The 19,555-nt window shown below is 59.2% G+C and overlaps 1 protein-coding gene across 1 annotated transcript; it reads left to right on the top strand.

Annotated features, from left to right (window-relative positions):
* The first annotated feature begins 1,877 nt into the window (after positions 1-1,877).
* Positions 1,878-16,167, top strand: LOC119844914 (rho guanine nucleotide exchange factor 19-like). The gene is made up of 13 exons (XM_043499992.1): positions 1,878-1,923; positions 2,535-2,810; positions 4,273-4,537; positions 6,946-7,022; positions 8,082-8,323; positions 9,944-10,104; positions 10,275-10,427; positions 11,411-11,540; positions 11,943-12,017; positions 13,599-13,691; positions 14,157-14,317; positions 14,769-14,930; positions 15,806-16,167. The coding sequence occupies exons 2-13, from the start codon at positions 2,618-2,620 to the stop codon at positions 15,903-15,905; spliced, it is 1,812 nt and encodes a 603-aa protein (XP_043355927.1). The 5' UTR covers positions 1,878-1,923; positions 2,535-2,617; the 3' UTR covers positions 15,906-16,167.
* Positions 16,168-19,555: the final 3,388 nt, after the last annotated feature.

Below are 19,555 nucleotides of genomic sequence, written 5' to 3'. Positions count from 1 at the left end.
CTTTGGGCAGGGCTCTCTGTACAGGGCAGACCAGTACAGCTGGGGTTGGTTCATTTCAGCCCATCCTCCCTTTCTTGCCAGCCTGGATTGGAGCCGACAGGTGAGTGAAAGAGGGAGCCCAGAGCCGGGGGGAAGAGGGGGAAGAGGGCATCCACCTGACCTGAGCTCGGCACTGCAGGAGCCAAAGAAAGTAGATTTAAAAACAAAAATGTGCTAGCCAGGTCCCTTCCCCCCACTTCCAGGGTTTCATTTCTGAAAAGAGCTGGGCAGGGAACCCCAGGCCAAGCCGGGGGAAGGAGTAAAGGGGAACTGAAATCAAGTGAGCTCCACCTTTGATCCTACAGAAAGGGCTTCATCCCTGAAGGCCTGGTGCCCCCGCCCCATTGGGGCACATGGCCCTGTCTCTCCACCTTCCATGCGTGTGGCTCTCGCTGGCTAACTTGCTCCCCGGCCCAGCTGCTTCATTAGCCATCTTCCCCTGCATCACAGGCTGGGCTACCTACTACAGAGCAGCGAGAAAAACATCTGGGTAAAAACAAGCCCTGGCTAACATGCTGCTCTCTCCAACGTGCACCTGGCTTTAGCAACGTATTTAAATAGCCTCCACAAACTTCTTTTCCTCACCGGAGATTATCGTGATCTCAGCCCAAGCAGCCCGGGAATGCGATTCCTTCCGAGGACGTGCTCAGCTGGGACGTAATGACACTGACTTGGGGTGCAGCAGAACGTAGTAAGAAGAGCACAGAGTGGATTTTATGAACACTATTGAGCGGCTTGTGAATGATTCGGTGACTACGCCTGTTGGTGACATCTTTCTCTCAATGTCACTCTCATTGGCAGTGAAAGTCGCTAGATTTGTCACAGGTCACTTGGACACTTATTTTCTTGCTAGGGAACCAAAAAGTCACTATATCTGGTGACAAAGTCGCTAAGCTGGCAACATGGCCGGCAGCACCTGTGAGCTCCGCGCACTCCTGGGGCCATGCCCACCACAGCCTGCAGCATGAGCCTAAGGCAAGGGGCGAGACCCAGAGGAGCCAGGAACTGGGAAAGCCCTTGTTCGGCTGGGGCGCTCAGCCAGAGGCCAGGCTAGCGCTGGGGAGGCTGGGGAGCATTGACCGAGCCCCGGTGCAGCACGCTGCAGAGGGGCCTGGCCTATTCCCTCCCTAGCGGAGGCAGCCAGTCCTGGAGATCCACCTGGGGTCCGTGTCCAGATCCAGATCCTGGTGCCCACTCACACCAGGAAGGGATCTCTGCTCCCTGGCTCCGTTCTCGCACTCAGCTATCTCCAACCTCCTCCCCCAGGCAATTCTGCTGGGACAGCGGCAGCATGAGCCGTGGGTTATCCCCAACACCCTGGCCCCTCTCCTGCCCTTTCTCCCCCAGATCTCTCAGGGCTTCCCAGCCCTGGCTCCGTGGACCACCACTAGCCAGGTGGAGACACTCAGGGCTCAGCCTACCCTGAAGTGGACCCAATGATCAAGAGGCAGAGCAATTCATGCAGGCAGCCGGGACAGGACAGAGCTGGGATTGAGGCCAGCCTCCAGGGCTAATCTCCCAGGGACTCAGGGCCTCTGTTTGCAGACTGGCCTCCACAGCTCCTCCCAAGCTTACAAACTGGGAATGGGCTCGTGCTGGGAGATCCCCACGTCCGCCCTTGCCTCTAGTTAGGATGGTAAATAGTCCCCACCTGGAGGTGCCAAGGGATCCCCCCAGCACAGCCCTCATTGCTTCGCTGCCATCTGCTCCATTGGGTGCCAACTAAGGGCAGCCTTTGGGAGCCCACGCTTGCTGCCCTCAGCTGATGAGGCCCCGGTGCACTGCCCCTTTAAGGAGGTGCTAACGAGGGAGTCCTGGAGGTTATTTATTGCAGGTGGGAGCAGCTGTACCTTCTTGCTCTCCCTGTCTGGGGGGATCCTCCAGGTAGGTGCTTTAGCCCCGGGAGCTGTGGCCCTGGCCAGCAGCTATGCCAAGGGCAGTGTGATTTGCCCAGGGCGGAGCAGGTGGGCAGTGGTGTGGCTCTTGCACTGAATCTCCCTGGCCATGGGTGGGAGGGGGCCAGCTGGCCCCCGGGCTGCCCAGCCCAGCCCAGAGCAGAGCTCCCTTCGGGTGCTTTGCCCCCATTTCAGCAGTTTGGCTGGTCCTGATCCCAGAGCACTGCGGGGCTTCCCTCCCCCAGCCTCCCGGAGGTGAGCTCAGGGTGGGGCATCTGCTCTAGCCTAGATGCTAGGCTTGGGCCAAGGACAGGCAGGTGGCAGAGAGGGCCTGAGCTGAGCCTGGGCTAGGGGGTTGCTGAGTCCACCCTGGCCCTCCTAGTGCCACCCAGGGACCTGCCCAGCAAGACACGGCCCAGCTTATGTACCTGGCGTTCGGGGTGTGGCACCGGGTGGCCCGGTGAGCACGGCAGGAGGGCACTTAAACCCGTTGGTGTTCCTGGGGGCCTTTCCTGGTGCCCAGCTGCTGAGAGAGGCCAGCCCCCAAGTGGGAGCAAGCCACCTGGCCAGGACTGAGCCCCCTTCTCCTCCGTCTGCCAGGCCTCTCATCACCCCATGGATTTCTCTGCCGGAAGCGTGCGCGCTCAGACTCGCGCCCAGGGCCGTGGCGCTGGTCAAGAGGCATGGCTCCTGCCCGGTGGCCAGAGACCCAGATGGCCGGCCAGAGAGCCGCCCGGAGCTCGGCCCCTTCCTGGCCGGCCTCTTCCGCCCAGGAGCGCCCAGAAGGGCCTTTCCGCGGCCCGCAGGGGAGGGTCCCGGGATCCAGCCTTGGCAGCGGAGGAGGAGAGGGTCCCGCTTCTGGTGGACAATCCGAAGGTCTGTGGCCGTCTGCCAGGGGTGTTCTCCTCCCCCACCCAGATAAACGGGGGGGAGGAGGGAGGAGTGCCCTGAAGGGGGTGAGTTTCAGTTCCCATAACTGGGACCAGGAAGAGTCCTGCTCTGACTCTAACTCTAGAAATTCATCTCAGACCTGACCCACAGCACCTGCTCTTCAAGCCCCCCCCCCCCCGCTCTGCCGGGGCCCCTCGGTCCTGACCTGCAGCCCCCCCCCCGCTCTGCCGGGGCCCTCGGTCCTGACCTGCAGCCCCCCCCCCGCTCTGCCGGGGCCCCTCGGTCCTGACCTGCAGCCCCCCCCCGCTCTGCCGGGGCCCCTCGGTCCTGACCTGCAGCCCCCCCCCCCGCTCTGCCGGGGCCCCTCGGTCCTGACCTGCAGCCCCCCCCCCCGCTCTGCCGGGGCCCCTCGGTCCTGACCTGCAGGCCCCCCCCCCGCTCTGCCGGGGCCCCTCGGTCCTGACCTGCAGGCCCCCCCCCCGCTCTGCCGGGGCCCTCGGTCCTGACCTGCAGGCCCCCCCCCGCTCTGCCGGGGCCCCTCGGTCCTGACCTGCAGGCCCCCCCCCCGCTCTGCCGGGGCCCCTCGGTCCTGACCTGCAGGCCCCCCCCCCGCTCTGCCGGGGCCCCTCGGTCCTGACCTGCAGGCCCCCCCCCGCTCTGCCGGGGCCCCTCGGTCCTGACCTGCAGGCCCCCCCCCCCGCTCTGCCGGGGCCCCTCGGTCCTGACCTGCAGGCCCCCCCCCCGCTCTGCCGGGGCCCCTCGGTCCTGACCTGCAGGCCCCCCCCCCCCGCTCTGCCGGGGCCCCTCGGTCCTGACCTGCAGGCCCCCCCCCCGCTCTGCCGGGGCCCCTCGGTCCTGACCTGCAGGCCCCCCCCCCGCTCTGCCGGGGCCCCTCGGTCCTGACCTGCAGGCCCCCCCCCGCTCTGCCGGGGCCCCTCGGTCCTGACCTGCAGGCCCCCCCCCCGCTCTGCCGGGGCCCCTCGGTCCTGACCTGCAGGCCCCCCCCCGCTCTGCCGGGGCCCCTCGGTCCTGACCTGCAGGCCCCCCCCCCGCTCTGCCGGGGCCCCTCGGTCCTGACCTGCAGGCCCCCCCCCCCCGCTCTGCTGGGGCCCCTCGGTCCTGACCTGCAGCCCCCCCCCGCTCTGCTGGGGCCCCTCGGTCCTGACCTGCAGCCCCTGCTGTTGCAGGCGAGTGCTCTCCCATTATAGGGTGATGGTAGGTGGCATCAGGCTTGCCAGGCAGAGGCAGTTGCCAAGTTCTCCAACTTGCCCTGCTGGTGTGGGGCTCTGATTGGGCCCCGTGAGGCTGGCAGCTCCCTGGGAGCGATGGGGAGCAGAGACGGGCGCGGGTTTGTTTTTGATGATGTGGCTCTGGTGCAGCGGGCGCTAGGCCGACCCCTCTGCCTGCCCCTGCACCATCCTCATCCCCTCGCTTCTGCTCTCCCTAGGGGCTGATCTGCCAGGCAGCGCTGTTCCTGTCCCGCCCCGCTGCCAACCCTCTCCTCCCACAGCTGAGCTGGCAGCCCTCGAGAGCATGGGCCCAGAGGAGCTGGTGGAGGAGCCCCCTAGCTCTGCAGGGCCAACGGGCCCCGCTGGCCTGCTGGAAATGAGGACAAAGCAGCCCACCCCGGTCCCCGGGAGGAAGGTCCTGCATGGCTCCCTGGAAGATCTCTCCAAAGCCACAGCTATGCAGATGTCAAGTCCGGAGCGCAGGTAACCCACCTCCCCCCGGGGAGCTCCCTGCATCACTGCCCTGGGGCTGGGAGATTGTCTCTTAGTTGCAATGTACCTTGTGTATAGAGAGGGATTCTTGCTTCCTTTTTCTTTAAGCTACTGGCATATCCATGACAATATCCACTAATCATTCCAGGTGGGGTGCAGAGGCTGAATGGGAGGGGTCCCAGCGATGCCCTTTAGTTCCCACCACAAACCAAGCTCTGCCCGTGAAGTGCCACTCTTTGGGAAAAGCTTTGTAATATGATTACATTTCTAAGTTCTCTGGTGCTTTGAGCATTGATATGGTATGTGCCATCTTTAGGTTTCAGAGTGAACAACCCCTTGGATTAAACAGAGGGCTGTTCCTCTCTGGTCTCCCATAACTGTGATTCCAGGCTGCCTCCTGGCTTAGTGTGTTTTGCCCCCCTCAGTTCCCATTTTTATAGTTATCATTGGAGCCAAAGGGCTAGAGGCTTCATTTGGGTTGAAACAAAAGATTTTCAAGCACAAGATGGCAACAACCAGAAAATGGCCTGGCTCTCTGAGCCTCTGCAGACTGGTTCAATTCAACCCCTGCCCAGATCCTTACACTTCCTGGACCCTGAAGCTGGCCTTTCCAGCTGCCACCTATTGCTATAATGGGATGATCCAAACATCTGGCACTTTGGGGACATTTGGAGCAGAGCTGGGCTTTACAATTCAGGCCCAGCTCTGATGATGATCTTATTCCTCTGGTACCTTTCAGAGCGGAAGCATAGCCCAGTGGGTAGGGCACTAGCCTAGTACTGGGGAAAGCTGGATTCAAAGCCCTGTTTTGCCGCAGGTTTCCTGTGTGACCTTGGGCAAGTCCTTACCTTGCTCTGCTGTGAGAACCTCCACTCCTGGGCTGTTCGTGCACAGCCTCTGGCATGTAAGCTGCTCCTTGGATTGTGCAACCAAATGACATTAGCCAATATCTCTGGTCCCAGACACAACCCTAGGAAACCTCCTTCTTGCAGTGTCCAGTTATGCCCCACTGGATGCCACAAGCTTATATGAGTTCATCAATTTAACAAAGAAATTGATATGTACCAGGCTTGTTATCCCAAGGGGAGTCTCTGACATGCTTTAAACCAAATGCGCTGCTTCAGGTAGAATAAACAAATTTATTAACTACAAAGATAGATTTTAAGTGATTATAAGTCAAAGCATAAGTCAGATTTGGTCAAATGAAATAAAAGCAAAATGCATTCTAAGCCGATCTTAACACTTTTAATGACCTTACAAACTTAGATGCTTCTCACCACGGGCTGGCTGGTTGCCCTTCAGCCAGGCTCTCTCCTTTGATCAGCACTTCAGTCACTTGGTGGTGGTGTCTGTAGATGGAAGTGGAAGAGAGAGGAAGAGTATGGCAAACGTCTCTCCCTTTTATCATGTTCTTTCTTCCCTCTTGGCTTTGTGCCTCCTTCCCCCGCCCTTCAGAGTCAGGCGAGCATTACCTCATTGCAGTCCCAAACTGACCAAAGGAAGGGGAGTGACTCACTCAAGAGTCCAACAGATCCTTTTGTTGTTGCCTAGGCCAGCGTCCTTTGTTCCTGTGAGGCTTGCCTGGGTTTGTTCCATACATGCCCTGATGATGTGTGAACTGCCGCTCTGCTCTTAGAGTTTTTGTCTGTGCTTGCTTTAAGCCATGAGGACACATTCTCAGCCTCATAACTATATACATGAAATTACAACCTATAACAACGATGACTATAACAACAATGCTCAGTATGTCATGTGCCTTCCGAAGACACCCGACATGACAAACTTTGCACTAGATACCACAGAATCATATGATAAGGATGAACATGGGTGTTCCCCTGTGGTACAGAACATCACAATTGTATATCACCCAATGTGCAGTTAGACTGTGGAACTCTCTGCCACATGATGTCGTTGACTCCAGAATTTGGCAAGATCCAAAAATGGATTGAATGCTAATATGGATAATGAGAAAACCCAGAATTTCCATGGTTTATGGTAACAGTTCTGGGGTGGATGTCAAACCTCCCACTTCAGAGTTTTAAAGCAATCTCTATCTATAAAAAATCAAGAAGAGACCTGATCTGAGGAGCAGATTATTCCATGCTGCTATTGTGGGTTCTCTCACCTTCTCTGGCTACTGTCAGAGACAGGACACTGGGCTAAGTGGACCTTAGTTCTGATCCACCTGGCATATTTCTACCTATCCATTTTACACCTGTGTACATTGAGGCACAGAGAGGTTTTGATTTGCACCAAGACACAAATGAGTGACAAAGCCCATCAGGAGGCGCTGTAGGGCATGAGGAAAGAGCCAGAGTTATGGGGGAAAGTTCGTTTGCTGTAGTATAGGGCTCTCCCGGTGGGACTCAGTTTAGAAGCTTCTTCTCACTGCCTTTTAGACTGTTCCGCCGACCACTGGGGAAAGGAACAAAGGACACGGACAAGTGGAGGAGGGAATCTAAATACGTGCAAACCCGTGAGTACTGACCTGCTCCTTGTGCGATGGCTGCAGGGTCTCGGGCATAGCAGGATGGAGGGAAATTCCTAGAAGGGCTTCCGGAGGCTGCTGCCGTGAACAAGCCCTTACATGGGCCACAGAGTGCTACTTCTACCACCTTGGCCCTAGACAGGAAAGGGAAACTGAGTCACTAAACATTACAAGCCTGTCCCGGAGCAGGCTGTGCCTTTAAGAGCCTACTGAATTGAGCTGTTGCAAAACCGTGATGTCTTTGTCAGCTGTGTGCTGGGCCTCAAATGTCTAAGACCTCTCCTGGCCTGCAAAGGGGAAGCCCACACCCTGTGCTCTCTCCTAGGGACTCTGCTCTTGTTCTTTCTAGTCTGGTTATTTCCCTTAAGGTAAAATAAGCTACACGTTGGAGTGAGACACATCACACTGAAATCAGAGCCACGAGACACTTTTACACAGCTCTCTCTGCACTAAATTCACTCTGAAGAGAACGATCTTTTCCTTGCATGCGGATTGCTTAATGACCTCCTGCAATTGTGGCAGTGGGGGAAGAAATGCTAGAACCACCGGGTTAGAAGAGACCACAAGGGTCAGCTAGTCTAAACACTAGACTGCAGGGTTTCTTGTGTCTAAACCATGAGACAACACGCACACACCTGCAACCTGGTCAGGACTGTTTTGAATTTGCTGAGGGCATCTCCAAGACCCAAGGGATGGTTGGAACAGAGATGGCTACTCCTTAGTGGTCCTTCAGTTCTCCATCCGTTAATGGTGAAGGCAGCATGCAGTGACTTCTATCTGAGTGGGCTACGGGCACGCATTGGAGAGCTGGCTGATGGGGACACTGTGCTGGGGCCCAGAAATGGCGAAGACCACCCCGAAGTCCAGGAGAGGGTTTCCCAGTGTCCAGGGCTATGTATGGAGCAGGCAGGTTGTGTCACTAGACCTGGGATTATATGAATTGTTCAAGGACTGCAATTATTCACGAAGCACTCTGGGAAGCCCTTGGCTGACCATTGACGGGCAGGTTCCTGTGGCTAATGTCATGCTCATTGCGCTCCTTCCCAGAGCCTCTCTACCAAGACTACTGGATGAAGCACCTCAAGGCAGTGGAGCGCAAGCCCAAGGATTCGTCTTTCCGGGTGGACGCCAGCCTACCCATCGCTGGCATCCTCTCCTCCTCCCTGCTCGGCGCAGCCTCGCAGATCTCTTCCCGCGACTACAGCTTCTGCTTCTGGCAGGAGATCCCAGAGGTGAAGAGCAGGCGGCTCCTGGAGAGTCTCACGCCCCGGCAGCACCACCTGCAGGAGGTATTGGAGGGCGGCTGCCCCTCGGACTGGGAGGGAGGGGCGGATCGTTTGATTGCGTGGCTGGCTGGCAAGTAGGGATGGGACGTTCCCACCTGCCAGAGGCGGGTTCAGCCCAAGCGAAAGCTGCCCCAGCTGAGGAGCCCCCCATGAGGCGAGGGGAGGGACAATGTTCTGCAGAGACCTGCCGTCTGCTGCAGCTACAGTTCGATCACTCTGGGGCACCTGCTGCGGTGTGGGGATGGTACCGCAGAGCGGGCAGTGCTGGGGAGCAGGGTGCCCCCTGAGCCAGCAGTTCCAGTCCCTGCCCTGGTGAAAGCAGAAGGAGACTGTGGGGCAGTGCTGAGACTGGGCAGTGCCACTGCGCGGGTCAACCCCAGACAAAACCCTGCCCACTGCGGGGGAGGGTCAACCAGTAACTGGCAACCTTGAAAACGGGGGCCAGGAGACCGATGCTCTATCAGCCTCGAGGGCAGCAGCAGGGCCTGTGGCTTGCTCTGGGATGCTCAGCTTCCTGTGGTCTCTGGGGCTGGCAGCCTGGCACCCACCCTGCTCTCCTACTCCAAAGAGGGCATTTGCCCCACCTCTGCCCACTGTACCCTGGCAGGTTCCTGGTGCTGTTGATCTAATAGAAATAGACGCACCATTGGAGAGCCTGGATTTCAGCATTTTCCCAGCGGGGCTGGTTGCTGATGCCTGGTCTCCTAGCACACGGTGCCACCCTCACCAGAAGGCCAAGATTATAACAGGGTTCAAAAAGGAACTAGATAAATTCATGCAGGATAGGTCCATCAATGGCTGTTTGCAGGGATGGTGTCCCTAGCCTCTGTTTGCCAGTAGCTGGGAATGGGCGACAGGATGGATCACTTGATGATGACCTGTTCTGTTCATTCCCTCTGGGGCACCTGGCATTGGCCACTGTTGGAAGATAGGACACTGGGCTAGATGGACCTTTGGTCTGACCCAATCTGGCCGTTCTCGCATGTTCTCATGTGCCTGTGTCAGTTGATGAAGCCGCAGGCCTGGAAGCTGGATTGTATTCCCGGCTCTGCCCTGTGCCCAGCAGGGATGCCAACTTTGGTTGGATGTATTCCTGGAGATTTCATCATAACAGTCTTTAATGAAAGACTACTATTTAATTCCTGGAGACTCCAGGACAATCCTGGAGGCTTGGCAACCCTACAGCGGCCAGAAGGCAATGCCCCTTGCCTGTCTGGCTGCCGCTCCCTGCAGGAGTCCTCAGAGCAAGAGGCCTGTAATGGAAGGGAAGTGCTTCCTGTAGGCGGACCAGGGAAGGGGCATGGCTGAGGCATTCCTCTATGCCAGCCCACTCTGGCTGTGGGAACAGCCCACAGGGCTGGCACGGAGCTGCCCAGGAAGCTGTGCCCCTTCCATGGTGGCTGTGCATTGGCCTGTCTTGGGTACTCGCATTTGCAAAGTGATTTAGATGCCTGGTTCCCACTGATTTCAGGGAGACACCTAAGTCCCTTGAACCAGCTGGACCAGAGCCCCTTGGCTGCGGGCACTAGAGGGGAGCAGCATGTTGCACCGTTTAGGGGGTTCCCAGGCCCTGCCGCACTGCCTCACTGTCCCCTGTCTTTTGATGCACGGTCTCCGCTCCAGGCCATGTTTGAGATGATCACATCAGAGGCCTCCTACCTGTGCAGCCTCTCGGTGGCCATGAGCCACTTCAAGGGATCGCTGGCGCTGCGGGAGACGCTGACCAGGGCCGAGGTGCACCGGCTCTTCTCCAACCTGCAGCAGGTGAAGGACATCAGTGAAAGGTAACTGCGGGCTAGTGGGGGAACGCCCAGTGATGCAGTCCCAGCCTCACCCAGTGGGGGGCGCTGTAGGGAGGGGGCAGGGGCGCTGGCTGTGGAGGGAGCTCCCAGCTACTCCAGCCTGAACCTTTCCCTGTGGCAGGATGCTTTCCCTCGACTCCTGGTCTCTGCAGGTTTCTCCTGGATCTCGAGGAGCACATGGACAAGGACATCTTCCTGGCGGGGCTGGGGGCCGTGGTCCTGAAGCACTGCCCCGCCTTCCACAGGGTCTACATTCCCTACGTCACCAACCAGATGTACCAGGAACAGCTCATGCAGCAGCTGATGTAAGGAGCTGCAGTGGCTCAGGGGGTGTGCTGGGGGGAGGAATAACTGGGGGCTGCTCATGCCCCAGTTGCTGTTCCTCACTGTCTGTGCCCCTTGGAACAGCCCATCTGTCCCTCTCTAGATGGCTCCTCTCTCAATGGGGACACTGAGGCTGCATACCAGTGAAACTTTCATGCCAGTGAGAGCTGAAAGTCTGCAGGGCGTCCTCCGGAGGATGTTTGGGCTGTTTGGAACTAGAATGGACACCGCTCAGGGGAGTGGACTGTAGGGGAAACCCCAGTAATGTCCCTTGGGGAGTATTCCATAACTCGCTAGGTCTCTGTCCTCTCCAACTTCTCCATCATGGAGAGGTGTTTCTGCTGAAAATGGTCACCAATTGTTACGCTACGTGGTTGTCATTAAGTTCCAGAGTTAACACATTGTTTTGATGCCTGAGGGCGGCTGACCCCATTCCCCTGCTTGCTCACCTATTTGGGAAGAGAGGAACACCCCCTTCCCCCACCACACACACAATCAGGACATGCTCCCAGCTGCAGGTTCTCTTTGGGGCCGGAATGGCTAGCAGCTTGCTGGCTTCTGGCCTAGGGGGTGCACAAGGGGTTAATGGGGAGCGGTAGATCAGGTCCCTCCTGGCCTCAGGCAGGAGAGATGAGCTGGGGCAGGAATTGATATGGGTCTGCATTTCAGTTTTGTACCTTCCCAGCTTGGCAGAGGATATCCTTCCACCACCCCATGCCCCACAGAAATAGCTCCCCACACACCCTTCCACACCTCACTGCTCTGGGAATCCCAGCATCAGGCCTTGCCCACACTCAACCTCTGGCTTTAGTGCAGACACAGCTGGGCTGGTCCAGCCAGGGTCTCTGGGCAGGGTTTGTCCTGGCGCCTGTAGCCCAGAGGGCGAGAGAATTCAGGGCCTCTCTACTGGGGTGGTTCTGGCCTCAGGGCCCCTCACCCACCCCCTTTCTCCTGCACGCTGCAGACGGGAGAACTGGCGCTTCCGGCAGGTCCTGAGGAAGCTGGAGGAGCAGCCGGTGTGCCAGCGGCAGCCCCTGAAATCCTTCCTGGTGCTGCCCTTCCAGAGGATCACCCGCCTGAAGATCCTGCTGGAGGTGAGGGGCTGGAGCAAGAATCCGTGTCTGGGATCTCACTCGGGATGGGGGGAGGGGGTTGGCTGGGGCTGGCCTCCCAAGGATCCTGCCTCAGAGGGGTACAGGCTGTCCCGGCCAGCGTCCGCTGAGCTGCAGCCAAAGTAAAACACTGGGGTGACCGAGGTGGCTTATGTGCAGGAGCAGAGGGGTAGGGATGGGCGGGGAGAGGGGAAAGCGCTGCCTGGGTATGGGGGCTGGGAGGGAGGGGGAAAAGGTCGGGAGGGAGATGATGGGGGGGCAGGAGGGAGGGGGTAGGGGTCTGTAGGCAGATGTGGGATGGGGTTGGGAGGGGGAGGCAGGCTGGGGTTGGGAGGGAGACCCTCTCCCATGACAGATCCTCCTGCTCTCCCGTCTGCCCCACAGAACATCCTGAAGCTGGCCCCGGCAGACTCCGAGCTGGCCAGTTCCATCAGCGCGGCCCTGATGGCAGTGGGAGAGGTAAGGGCACCGTTGGGTGCTTGTGGGAGGCAGCCGGAGGCTGGCTGTGTAGGTCCCCGCGCGGTAGCAGCCCTCACGCTGCCTGCCTTGACCCGCCGTTTGCGCCCCAGCGGCCCTGCAAGGCAGCATGTGGAGATGGGCTATGCTCTGGGGTGGGGGGAGGAGGCTTGGTCCTCGGCTCCCTGGCCCAGCTGGGGGAAGGGGTAGGAGAAGGTTCTGGTCTGAGTCTGTTCCTGGTTCTCTGCTCGTCCCCACGCTGGTCTCAGCTCACTCTGCCCGGTGCGGACTCAGCCCCCCACCGCTTCCTGCACGGGCTGCGTCCTGCTGGCCTCTGTGCTCGGGGCAGCTCTGGTCACTCAGCGACCCGCTGCCTTTTGTGCTTTGAAAACCTCTGGCATTGGGGGGGGGGCGTCTCTCTCTCGGCCTCCCCCCCATCCCTGGTCAGACCTGAGCTTGCTGAGCCGTCCAGCCAGCATGCCGTGAGGCCTTCCTGGGACATTACTCGGGGCCTCCGCTCCCCCTGGGGAGTGATTGTGCTTGTGGGTTTTTAGAGCTCCCGCCCGGTTTCCTTCCCCAAGGGAGGCCAGAATGCAGAACGTCCAGGATCTTACGTTCCCAGGCTCTGGGAAGCCCAAAAGGTGACTGCAAGGGGGGGATAAAACAGGCTTTGGCCATTTTATGCTGCTGGGAATGCCTGGAAGGTGTTTTTAAATAGGGGTTTTTCCTGCTTGTTTGCTTGTGTAGTAATAGCCCATCTTCTCTTCCCTGACTTGCCCCGAGGTCTCCAGCGACGGGGTGGGAGTGAACTAGAGCTTCCCCCTCTATTAACTGGGGGCACAGGTTGAATCTTTAACAAGTGCTTTTCTGCCAACTGTTTCTCTGGCCTTTGAGTTAATCGTGTTAACAAACAGCCAGAGTGTAAAAACAAAAATCCCTTCCCATCTGAATGAATCAGGCTTCGTTTCCTTGTCCTCAGACTTGCGTCGGTTCTTCCTGGATTCTTCCCCAGGAGTAACGGGGGAGGCAGGAGTTGGATTTATTACCTAGAACCAGCAGAAACACTGGGGTGAAAAGAATCTTCCGTCCCCACTTCAGATGTTCTAGCCGAGGTCTCCTCCCCAGTCAGAACATCACCTGTGCAAAGGGCTGTGGGGTGCCAGCATCCCAGGAGGTCACTGCGGGGTGGGACGCCTGAACGTCTGAGCCTCTGTCCCTGGCACCCAGGGACCTAATACACAGCCTATCCCAAACCTGGCTGGTGGCACCCCAAGGCGAGTGAGAGCTCAGCCCTGATTCTCACCCGGGGCAAAGCCCAGGCACCCATATGGGCCAGGAGGTGCCGTGTACACCTGACTCTTCAATCTTCGGCGGGAGCTGAGAAATGTCCCATAATCCCCCAGACCAGCAGTGTCCAAGGGCTGGACAACCTTCCTTCCCATCCCTTGGGTGCACCAAGTGTCCTGGATTCCCTGGTCTCTGCCCCCTCCCGTGGGACCAAGGGAGGCAGGGGGTGAGGGGAGCCCTGGCCAGAGCGCCCAGCTCCACCGTGCTGGGCCTGCAGCTTCCCGTGCCCGTCCTCAGATCGTGTTGGAGTGCAACGAGAACGTGTGGAGAATGAAGCAGACGGAGGAGCTGGTGCTGCTGGAGAAGCAAGTTGAGTTCGTAAAGACAAAGGTGAGTCCTGGCTCTGCACTGGGGCGGCTCTTGGTGATCCAGCCCCACAGGGGAGGGCTGGGGTGGCATGTGGTGGGAGGGCTAGACAGATGGGGGCTGGGGTGAGGTATGGGGGAGCTAGAGAGATGGGACGCTGGAGGGGCTGGGTTGGGACATGGGGAGCTAGAAGGGTGGGATGCCAGCATGGGACTTGGGGGGTGGGGTGGGGCGGGACATGTAGGGGCTAGAGTGATGCCTGTGATCTGGTGAACTGCACAGTGCCATGATCTACCTCTCGTAGCTGAGCGCCCTGTGGGACCTCCTGCCTCCCAGCCTGGACCTGGGTCCGTTGCTGATAGTGCCCTGCAGGGATCCAGTAGGGGGCGCTGGTGCATGGCTCAGGGCGGGACTGATCCTGCCCCTTGGGGCAGCGCAGTGACGGTCTCTGCGCAAGGTGATCCGTGTCTTTCTCTCTTCCCCCCCCAGTCCATCCCACTCATCAGCCGGGGCCGCTGGCTGGTCAGGGCTGGGGAGTTCTCCCAGGTCCTCATCCAGGAGGTGGGTGTGGGGTACAAACCCCGCCTGAGCACCAAGCCCATCTATCTGCACCTCCTCAGCGACCTGCTGCTCTTGTCCCGCCAGAGGGAGTAAGTCTGGGTGGCGCCCGTGCTCTACCCTCGGCACCCTGGGGGCCTTCCTGCCCTGGCCAGAGGCACTGAAACCTCCCGGGGTGGGGGGGTAGGAGTGCATCAATCTGCTGTTCCTGTGCCCACTGCACATCAGGGTGCCCACCTGCAATTCCCCACCAGTGTCCTGGTGGATCCAGCTGGCAGGGCGAGCCATTGGGGGGTTGCATTGTCTCCAGCCCTGGAAGAAGGAGCAGGCAGTGGGGCAGGATGGGGTGGTATGATGGCAGTGCTCATCTCTGTCGAGGAGGGAAAGCTGGAGGTCCCAGGTGGGGGTGCCCCGTCTGTGGGTACAGGATCTAATAGCCTGTTGCAGTGAGCATTGCCAGGAAGCCAGGCGCTGGGCGTTTGGGGCAGGGCTCCATTGCCCGGCTCCACCCCACGAATGCCACCCCTCTTTCTTCCCCCGCAGCAATGGCAGGTTTTCAGTCAAGGATTACGCCCAGACCTGCCATGTGAGAGCAGAGCAACTCAGAGCCAAGCCGCTGGGGCTCCCCGACACAACCTTCCTCTTGTACCTCTCCCGCAACCACTGCGGGGCCAGCACCGAGTTCATCCTCAAAGCAGCCAGCGAGTGAGTGCGGGGCTCCCGCTCGGGGTGGCTGGTGGGGTGGGAGGTGGATTCCTTGGCTGACTGGTGGCCGTGTGGGGCTGCTGCAGACCCAAAGCCATGCTGGCTGCCGAGGGGGCATTTGGCCTGCCAAGCTGGCACCATTGGCAGGAAGGGGGTTTTGAAGGAGATCTGCCAAGCTGTAAGTTGCTAGCAGCTCACCATCCAGGGAGCTTCGTAGCCTGGTTTCTTCGAGTGCCACCTGGGGGACCTTGGCAGAGGCCTTGAGAGCAGGTGCATGGGCTTGCAGACCCTCTCCCTGGCGAGATGGCTCTGAGTGTGTGTTGGAGGGGGCTGGGAGGCAGCTGGCTTTGGTGGGGAGGAAGGTATGTACCCGCTGCCCTAGGTGCAGCGTGAGGGGCAAACGCAGCCAGAGCTCACAGGTGGGGACCATGGCAAGGACCTGCCAAACCAGCCCTTCCGTCCCCTGGGGGCCCCTGGGAAAACAAGAGCCCTGCAGTGTCCTGAGGCCAGTGCATCCAGCTCTGACTCACCAAAGGGGTTCTGGAGCTGAGGACCCCTCCCCAAAATGTCCTGCTCCCAGCCCCCTCCTGTGAGCTCTCGGGGGCTGTGAACTGGTGGGACGTGGCTGGGGAAGGTACGGTGGGGTGTGAGTGGCCCACAGGGGAGAGGAAGAGGAGGATGGTGCTAGGGAGGGAGACAGTAGGAATGCCCAGCCCCTCCACAAACACGCCCCTGCTCACCCCGGGACCTCACCCTCAAACTGAGGGGTAGCTATGCAGCTTGCGGAGTTCCCCTTTTGGAAAGATGCAGCCCCCCCACGGGTGTGGATTACGGGGGCTTGGCATGTGATCCCTCTTCTGTCTGACCTCTCCTAGGGCCCAGAGGCAGGAGTGGATCTCGCTGATAACCAGCCAGGCGTCCCCTCGGCCTGCGGGTGTGATCAAAGCCCTGAGAGATGCCTGCGCTGGTCTCTGACTTGCTGGGGCCCAGGCCAGCCAGACTCCATGCTTGGCCTTTCCTTTTCCTGTCCCTGGCTGCTCCCCCAGAGGACGACCTCCCGCCTGCTGCACAAGGGGGTCTGCAGCCCCTCGCCTGTTTGGAGCCCTGTCCGGGCCCAGCTGTTCTTCACAGGCCTGGGAGCTCCGCTTGGGGACCTTGTGCGGGGTGCATGCAGCAAGCTGCACTGGACTCAGCGGTGGGGCGGGGCGGGGAGGGGTGGTGCATGGCATGGCAAGCTTCTCTCTCTCTCTCTCTCTCTCTCTCTCTCTCTCTCTCTCTCTCTCTCTCTCTCTCTGAAAGCCATATGCTCTTAGAAGCTGCGGTTGGGAGCCGATCTCTGAGTGCTGGTGTGTTTCTGGGGGTTCTGCCCAAATGGAGTCCCCTGACAGGTCCCAGTGCGGGGGGTACAGATTCCCAGCTAGGTGCCCAAGTAGTGCCGAGCCTTGGCATGCATCAGGCCAGTAGTGTTCTGGGGGGTGAGACCCTTTGCCAAGAAACCCTTTGGAAAACTGCCTGGGGTCTGAGCCAGAAGCCTGGCTCTGGCCCTCGACCTGCAGGGGAGCCAGTGGGAAGCACTAGATGGTAGCAAGTCTTCTGGGTTCTAAGCGCTTGTGTCTGTCAAGCGAGTTCCCGGCTTCTCCAGGAAATCTCCAGTTCTTCTGTTACACGGGGTCTTTGATCGGACTGTAACAGCCCTTGAGAAGCCAAAAACTCCCCAAATCTCCCAGCAAAGGGGAGGATGCTGCCCATTGCCTCTTGGAGGGAGGGGTGTCCCCTACATGTGCTTATTGCAGAGGACATGATCCCATGGAAGGCGCTCTGGGGGAGCTGGTCTCTCACTTGCTATAGCTCCCTGGCAGGATATTTGAGCTTTGGTCTCTGAATGTCCTCTTTCCCATTGGTTTATTTTTGCAAGCGGAGCTTGTAGGTTCCCCCTGACCCAGGCTCATTTGGAAATTTGGGGGGGTGATTCCCACAGAGGCCATGCTGGCTGGACCAAGCAGTGTCTTGGGTCCTGGTCTGTATGGGGCCATGGCGTGGGTTGGTGCTATTGGCACTAATCCCCTGTTCCCGGCCTGGATTGACCCAGGGCAGGGAGGGCTCTGGAGCAGGCCCACTCCAGAAGCACCGAGACCTGGTGTGTGGGTCCAGCTGTTCACACTTTGGGGTGGTTGATGGGGGATTTTCATTAGCTGTGGTTCTAAATGGGGCTCTGGGGGCCTCGTTCCTCCTGGGAGGAGCAGCTGAGGGTATGAGCCCCTGTCTCTCCTGCCTGGCCTGGGAACTGCTGGCCTTAGTGGGGGCTGGCTTTCCGAGCTGATCTTCCCCCAGCTCTACTGGGTATCACTGCCCCTCAGCCCCCACAGGACTGGGAAGCAAGAGGTGTCTGTCTGCTTCCCCCCACCAGCTGGGCAATTAGCAGATCCTGGGGAATGTTTGTTGGCACAGCTGGGCAGGAAATGCCTGGCTGGGGAGCTGCAGGGGGCCACTGCTCAGCAATGGAGGGGAGAGGGCTGGTGGCTGGGGATGGAAGACTGCAGGAAGCTGGGGTGCTACAACCAGGTGTGGCCAACATCTGTCCCCCTGCAAATCCCCACAAATCACGGCTGCAGGGAGGGGTTGATCTGGGCGCCACTGACGGAAGAGAAGATGCTTGGTTGGGGTGTGTTAGCTGGGAAGGGGTCTCTATCCAGACCTTGGTACCAGCCTGCATTGGAGGGGTTGAGGTCTCAACCCTCAGAGTCCAGCTGTGCTTTGTGTGTGGGGCAGCTCTCCTGAGTTTGGTAGGGAGGCCAGGGGCTTAGTCCCTCCTGTGTCTAACCCTGGCATAGGGGAGAGGGCCCAGGGCCCAGCTTGTAGGGGGCAAGCCTGGTGCCTGGGCTCAGTGCAGAGAAGCTGGGGGAGGAGGGCCGGATCTGCTGCTTTCGCTGAGCTACCCCCAGGCCGCAGCTGGGCTCTAGCCACACACAGTGTCTGAGGGGCTCACGCTTGTCAAAGTCTCTTGTTGTGTTGAAATAAATATTGACCTTGTTTTAAGGACCCGGCCTGCCCTTGTGTCTACAGCAGCATCCTTCAGGGGTGCGGGGGAGAGACCACCCCTTAGCCTGCAGGCCGCTAAGCCATGGTGTTTCCAGCAAAACTTGATTTAAAACAAGGCACCGAGGGCCAAGCTTTGGCCATGGGCTGGTCTGTAGCTGCTGAATCTCTCCCCCTTGCTGGGACCAGCAACAGCATCTGCATAAAAAATGAGATTCTGGCAGATGGAGGCTTAACCACTCCAACAAGTCCCCCCCCCCCCGCCTTCCCCAGGGGCTGGTGAGTGACTGAGGCTTTCTCCAGCTGTGCATTATCTGCTCCTCCAGGTAAGGACTAAGCTGAGCTTCCAGAACCTAGGGTCTGAGCTTGTCTTCCCCCTTCCTCGTTCCTCCCTCCCCGAATGCCTTGGCTTAGAGAAAGCACCTTTGTCTTGAGGTTAGAGGGGCTAGGCTGGGACTAGAGATGGGGTCATGTCCGGACTCTGCCCGAGCCTCTCGGAGCCCTTGGGCAAGTCACTTAGTCGCTCTGGGCCTCACTTTCCCTCAGCTGGAAGTGAAATTCCCTGTGTGGTTAGACTGTAAGCTCCTTGGAGCAGGGACTCTTAAGCCAGGGCATCTTTCACTCTGGCTGTAGAGGGCCTAGCACAATGGGGCCCTGATCTCGGGTGTGGCCCCAGGGCATCACCCGAATACAATGAATAATTGGTTATAAAGAACTAGGGCCCCGAGACTTGGGGGTAGGAAATCCAGCAGAGGCGTGTTTTCTCAACAAGCAATCTGGAGGAGGGCTGAGTGGAAGGCTTTTCAAAGGCTGAACAATTCGATGCTGGCACTGGATTCCAATTTGTGAGATGTGCCCTTGACCTTCGCCCCCTCCGTGCCCTACACCTGTAGGAGGGATTGCCGCATGCGTCCTGGCAGTGGCAAGCAAAGCTCTGGCGATGAGCCCTGTCCCTGGGACACGCCCACTCTGTGTGGGGCAGAGATCCCTCTCTGAGTCGCTGGTCTGTGCCCGGCAGGCTTGGGGGCGGGGGGGGAACGCGTTCTTCATTCCGCGCATGCTGCTTCCTGTGAGTTTGCGTTTTTTGGTGGGGAGGGGGGAGTTGGAAGATCCTTGGTCTCCCTCCACCCAGCACCCCCCCCCTTTCTGTGAGTCAGGGGCTGCCACGCACTGGACCCTAGTTCCAGACACCAGGGGGCAGCAGAGCTCTGGCTGTGAGTCTGGCTCCCTGGCCTTAGGCTGGCCCTGTGCCCGTCCTGTCACCCCACGGCTGCCTCTGGGCAGGGCCTGAGCCACTCAGAAGGAAACTGAGTCACTGGGCCAGGCCCAGCTCCCGCAGGGCTGCTTCGCATGCCCAGCTGCTGAGGTCCCAGACTGCAATGTGGGATGGTCCGCAACTGGTGTTGTTTTAGGGGTACATGCCTCCCCAGGGAGGGGAGTAGTGACTGGAGGGCTTGGTCCCCATGGTCAATGTCTATTAACTTGCACTGCAGTGGTGCCTCTCAACTGCAGCCATGGCCAAGCCCCCGTTGTGCTAGGCGCTGTACGAACCCACAGCACAAAGGACCTCACTGCCGCGGAAGGGGATA

Source organism: Dermochelys coriacea, chromosome 18 (assembly GCF_009764565.3).
Source record: "Dermochelys coriacea isolate rDerCor1 chromosome 18, rDerCor1.pri.v4, whole genome shotgun sequence".
Classification (NCBI taxonomy): Eukaryota; Metazoa; Chordata; order Testudines; family Dermochelyidae; genus Dermochelys; species Dermochelys coriacea.
The sequence above is the reverse complement of the archived record's forward strand: the minus strand, read 5'-3'. Positions and strand labels throughout refer to the sequence as shown.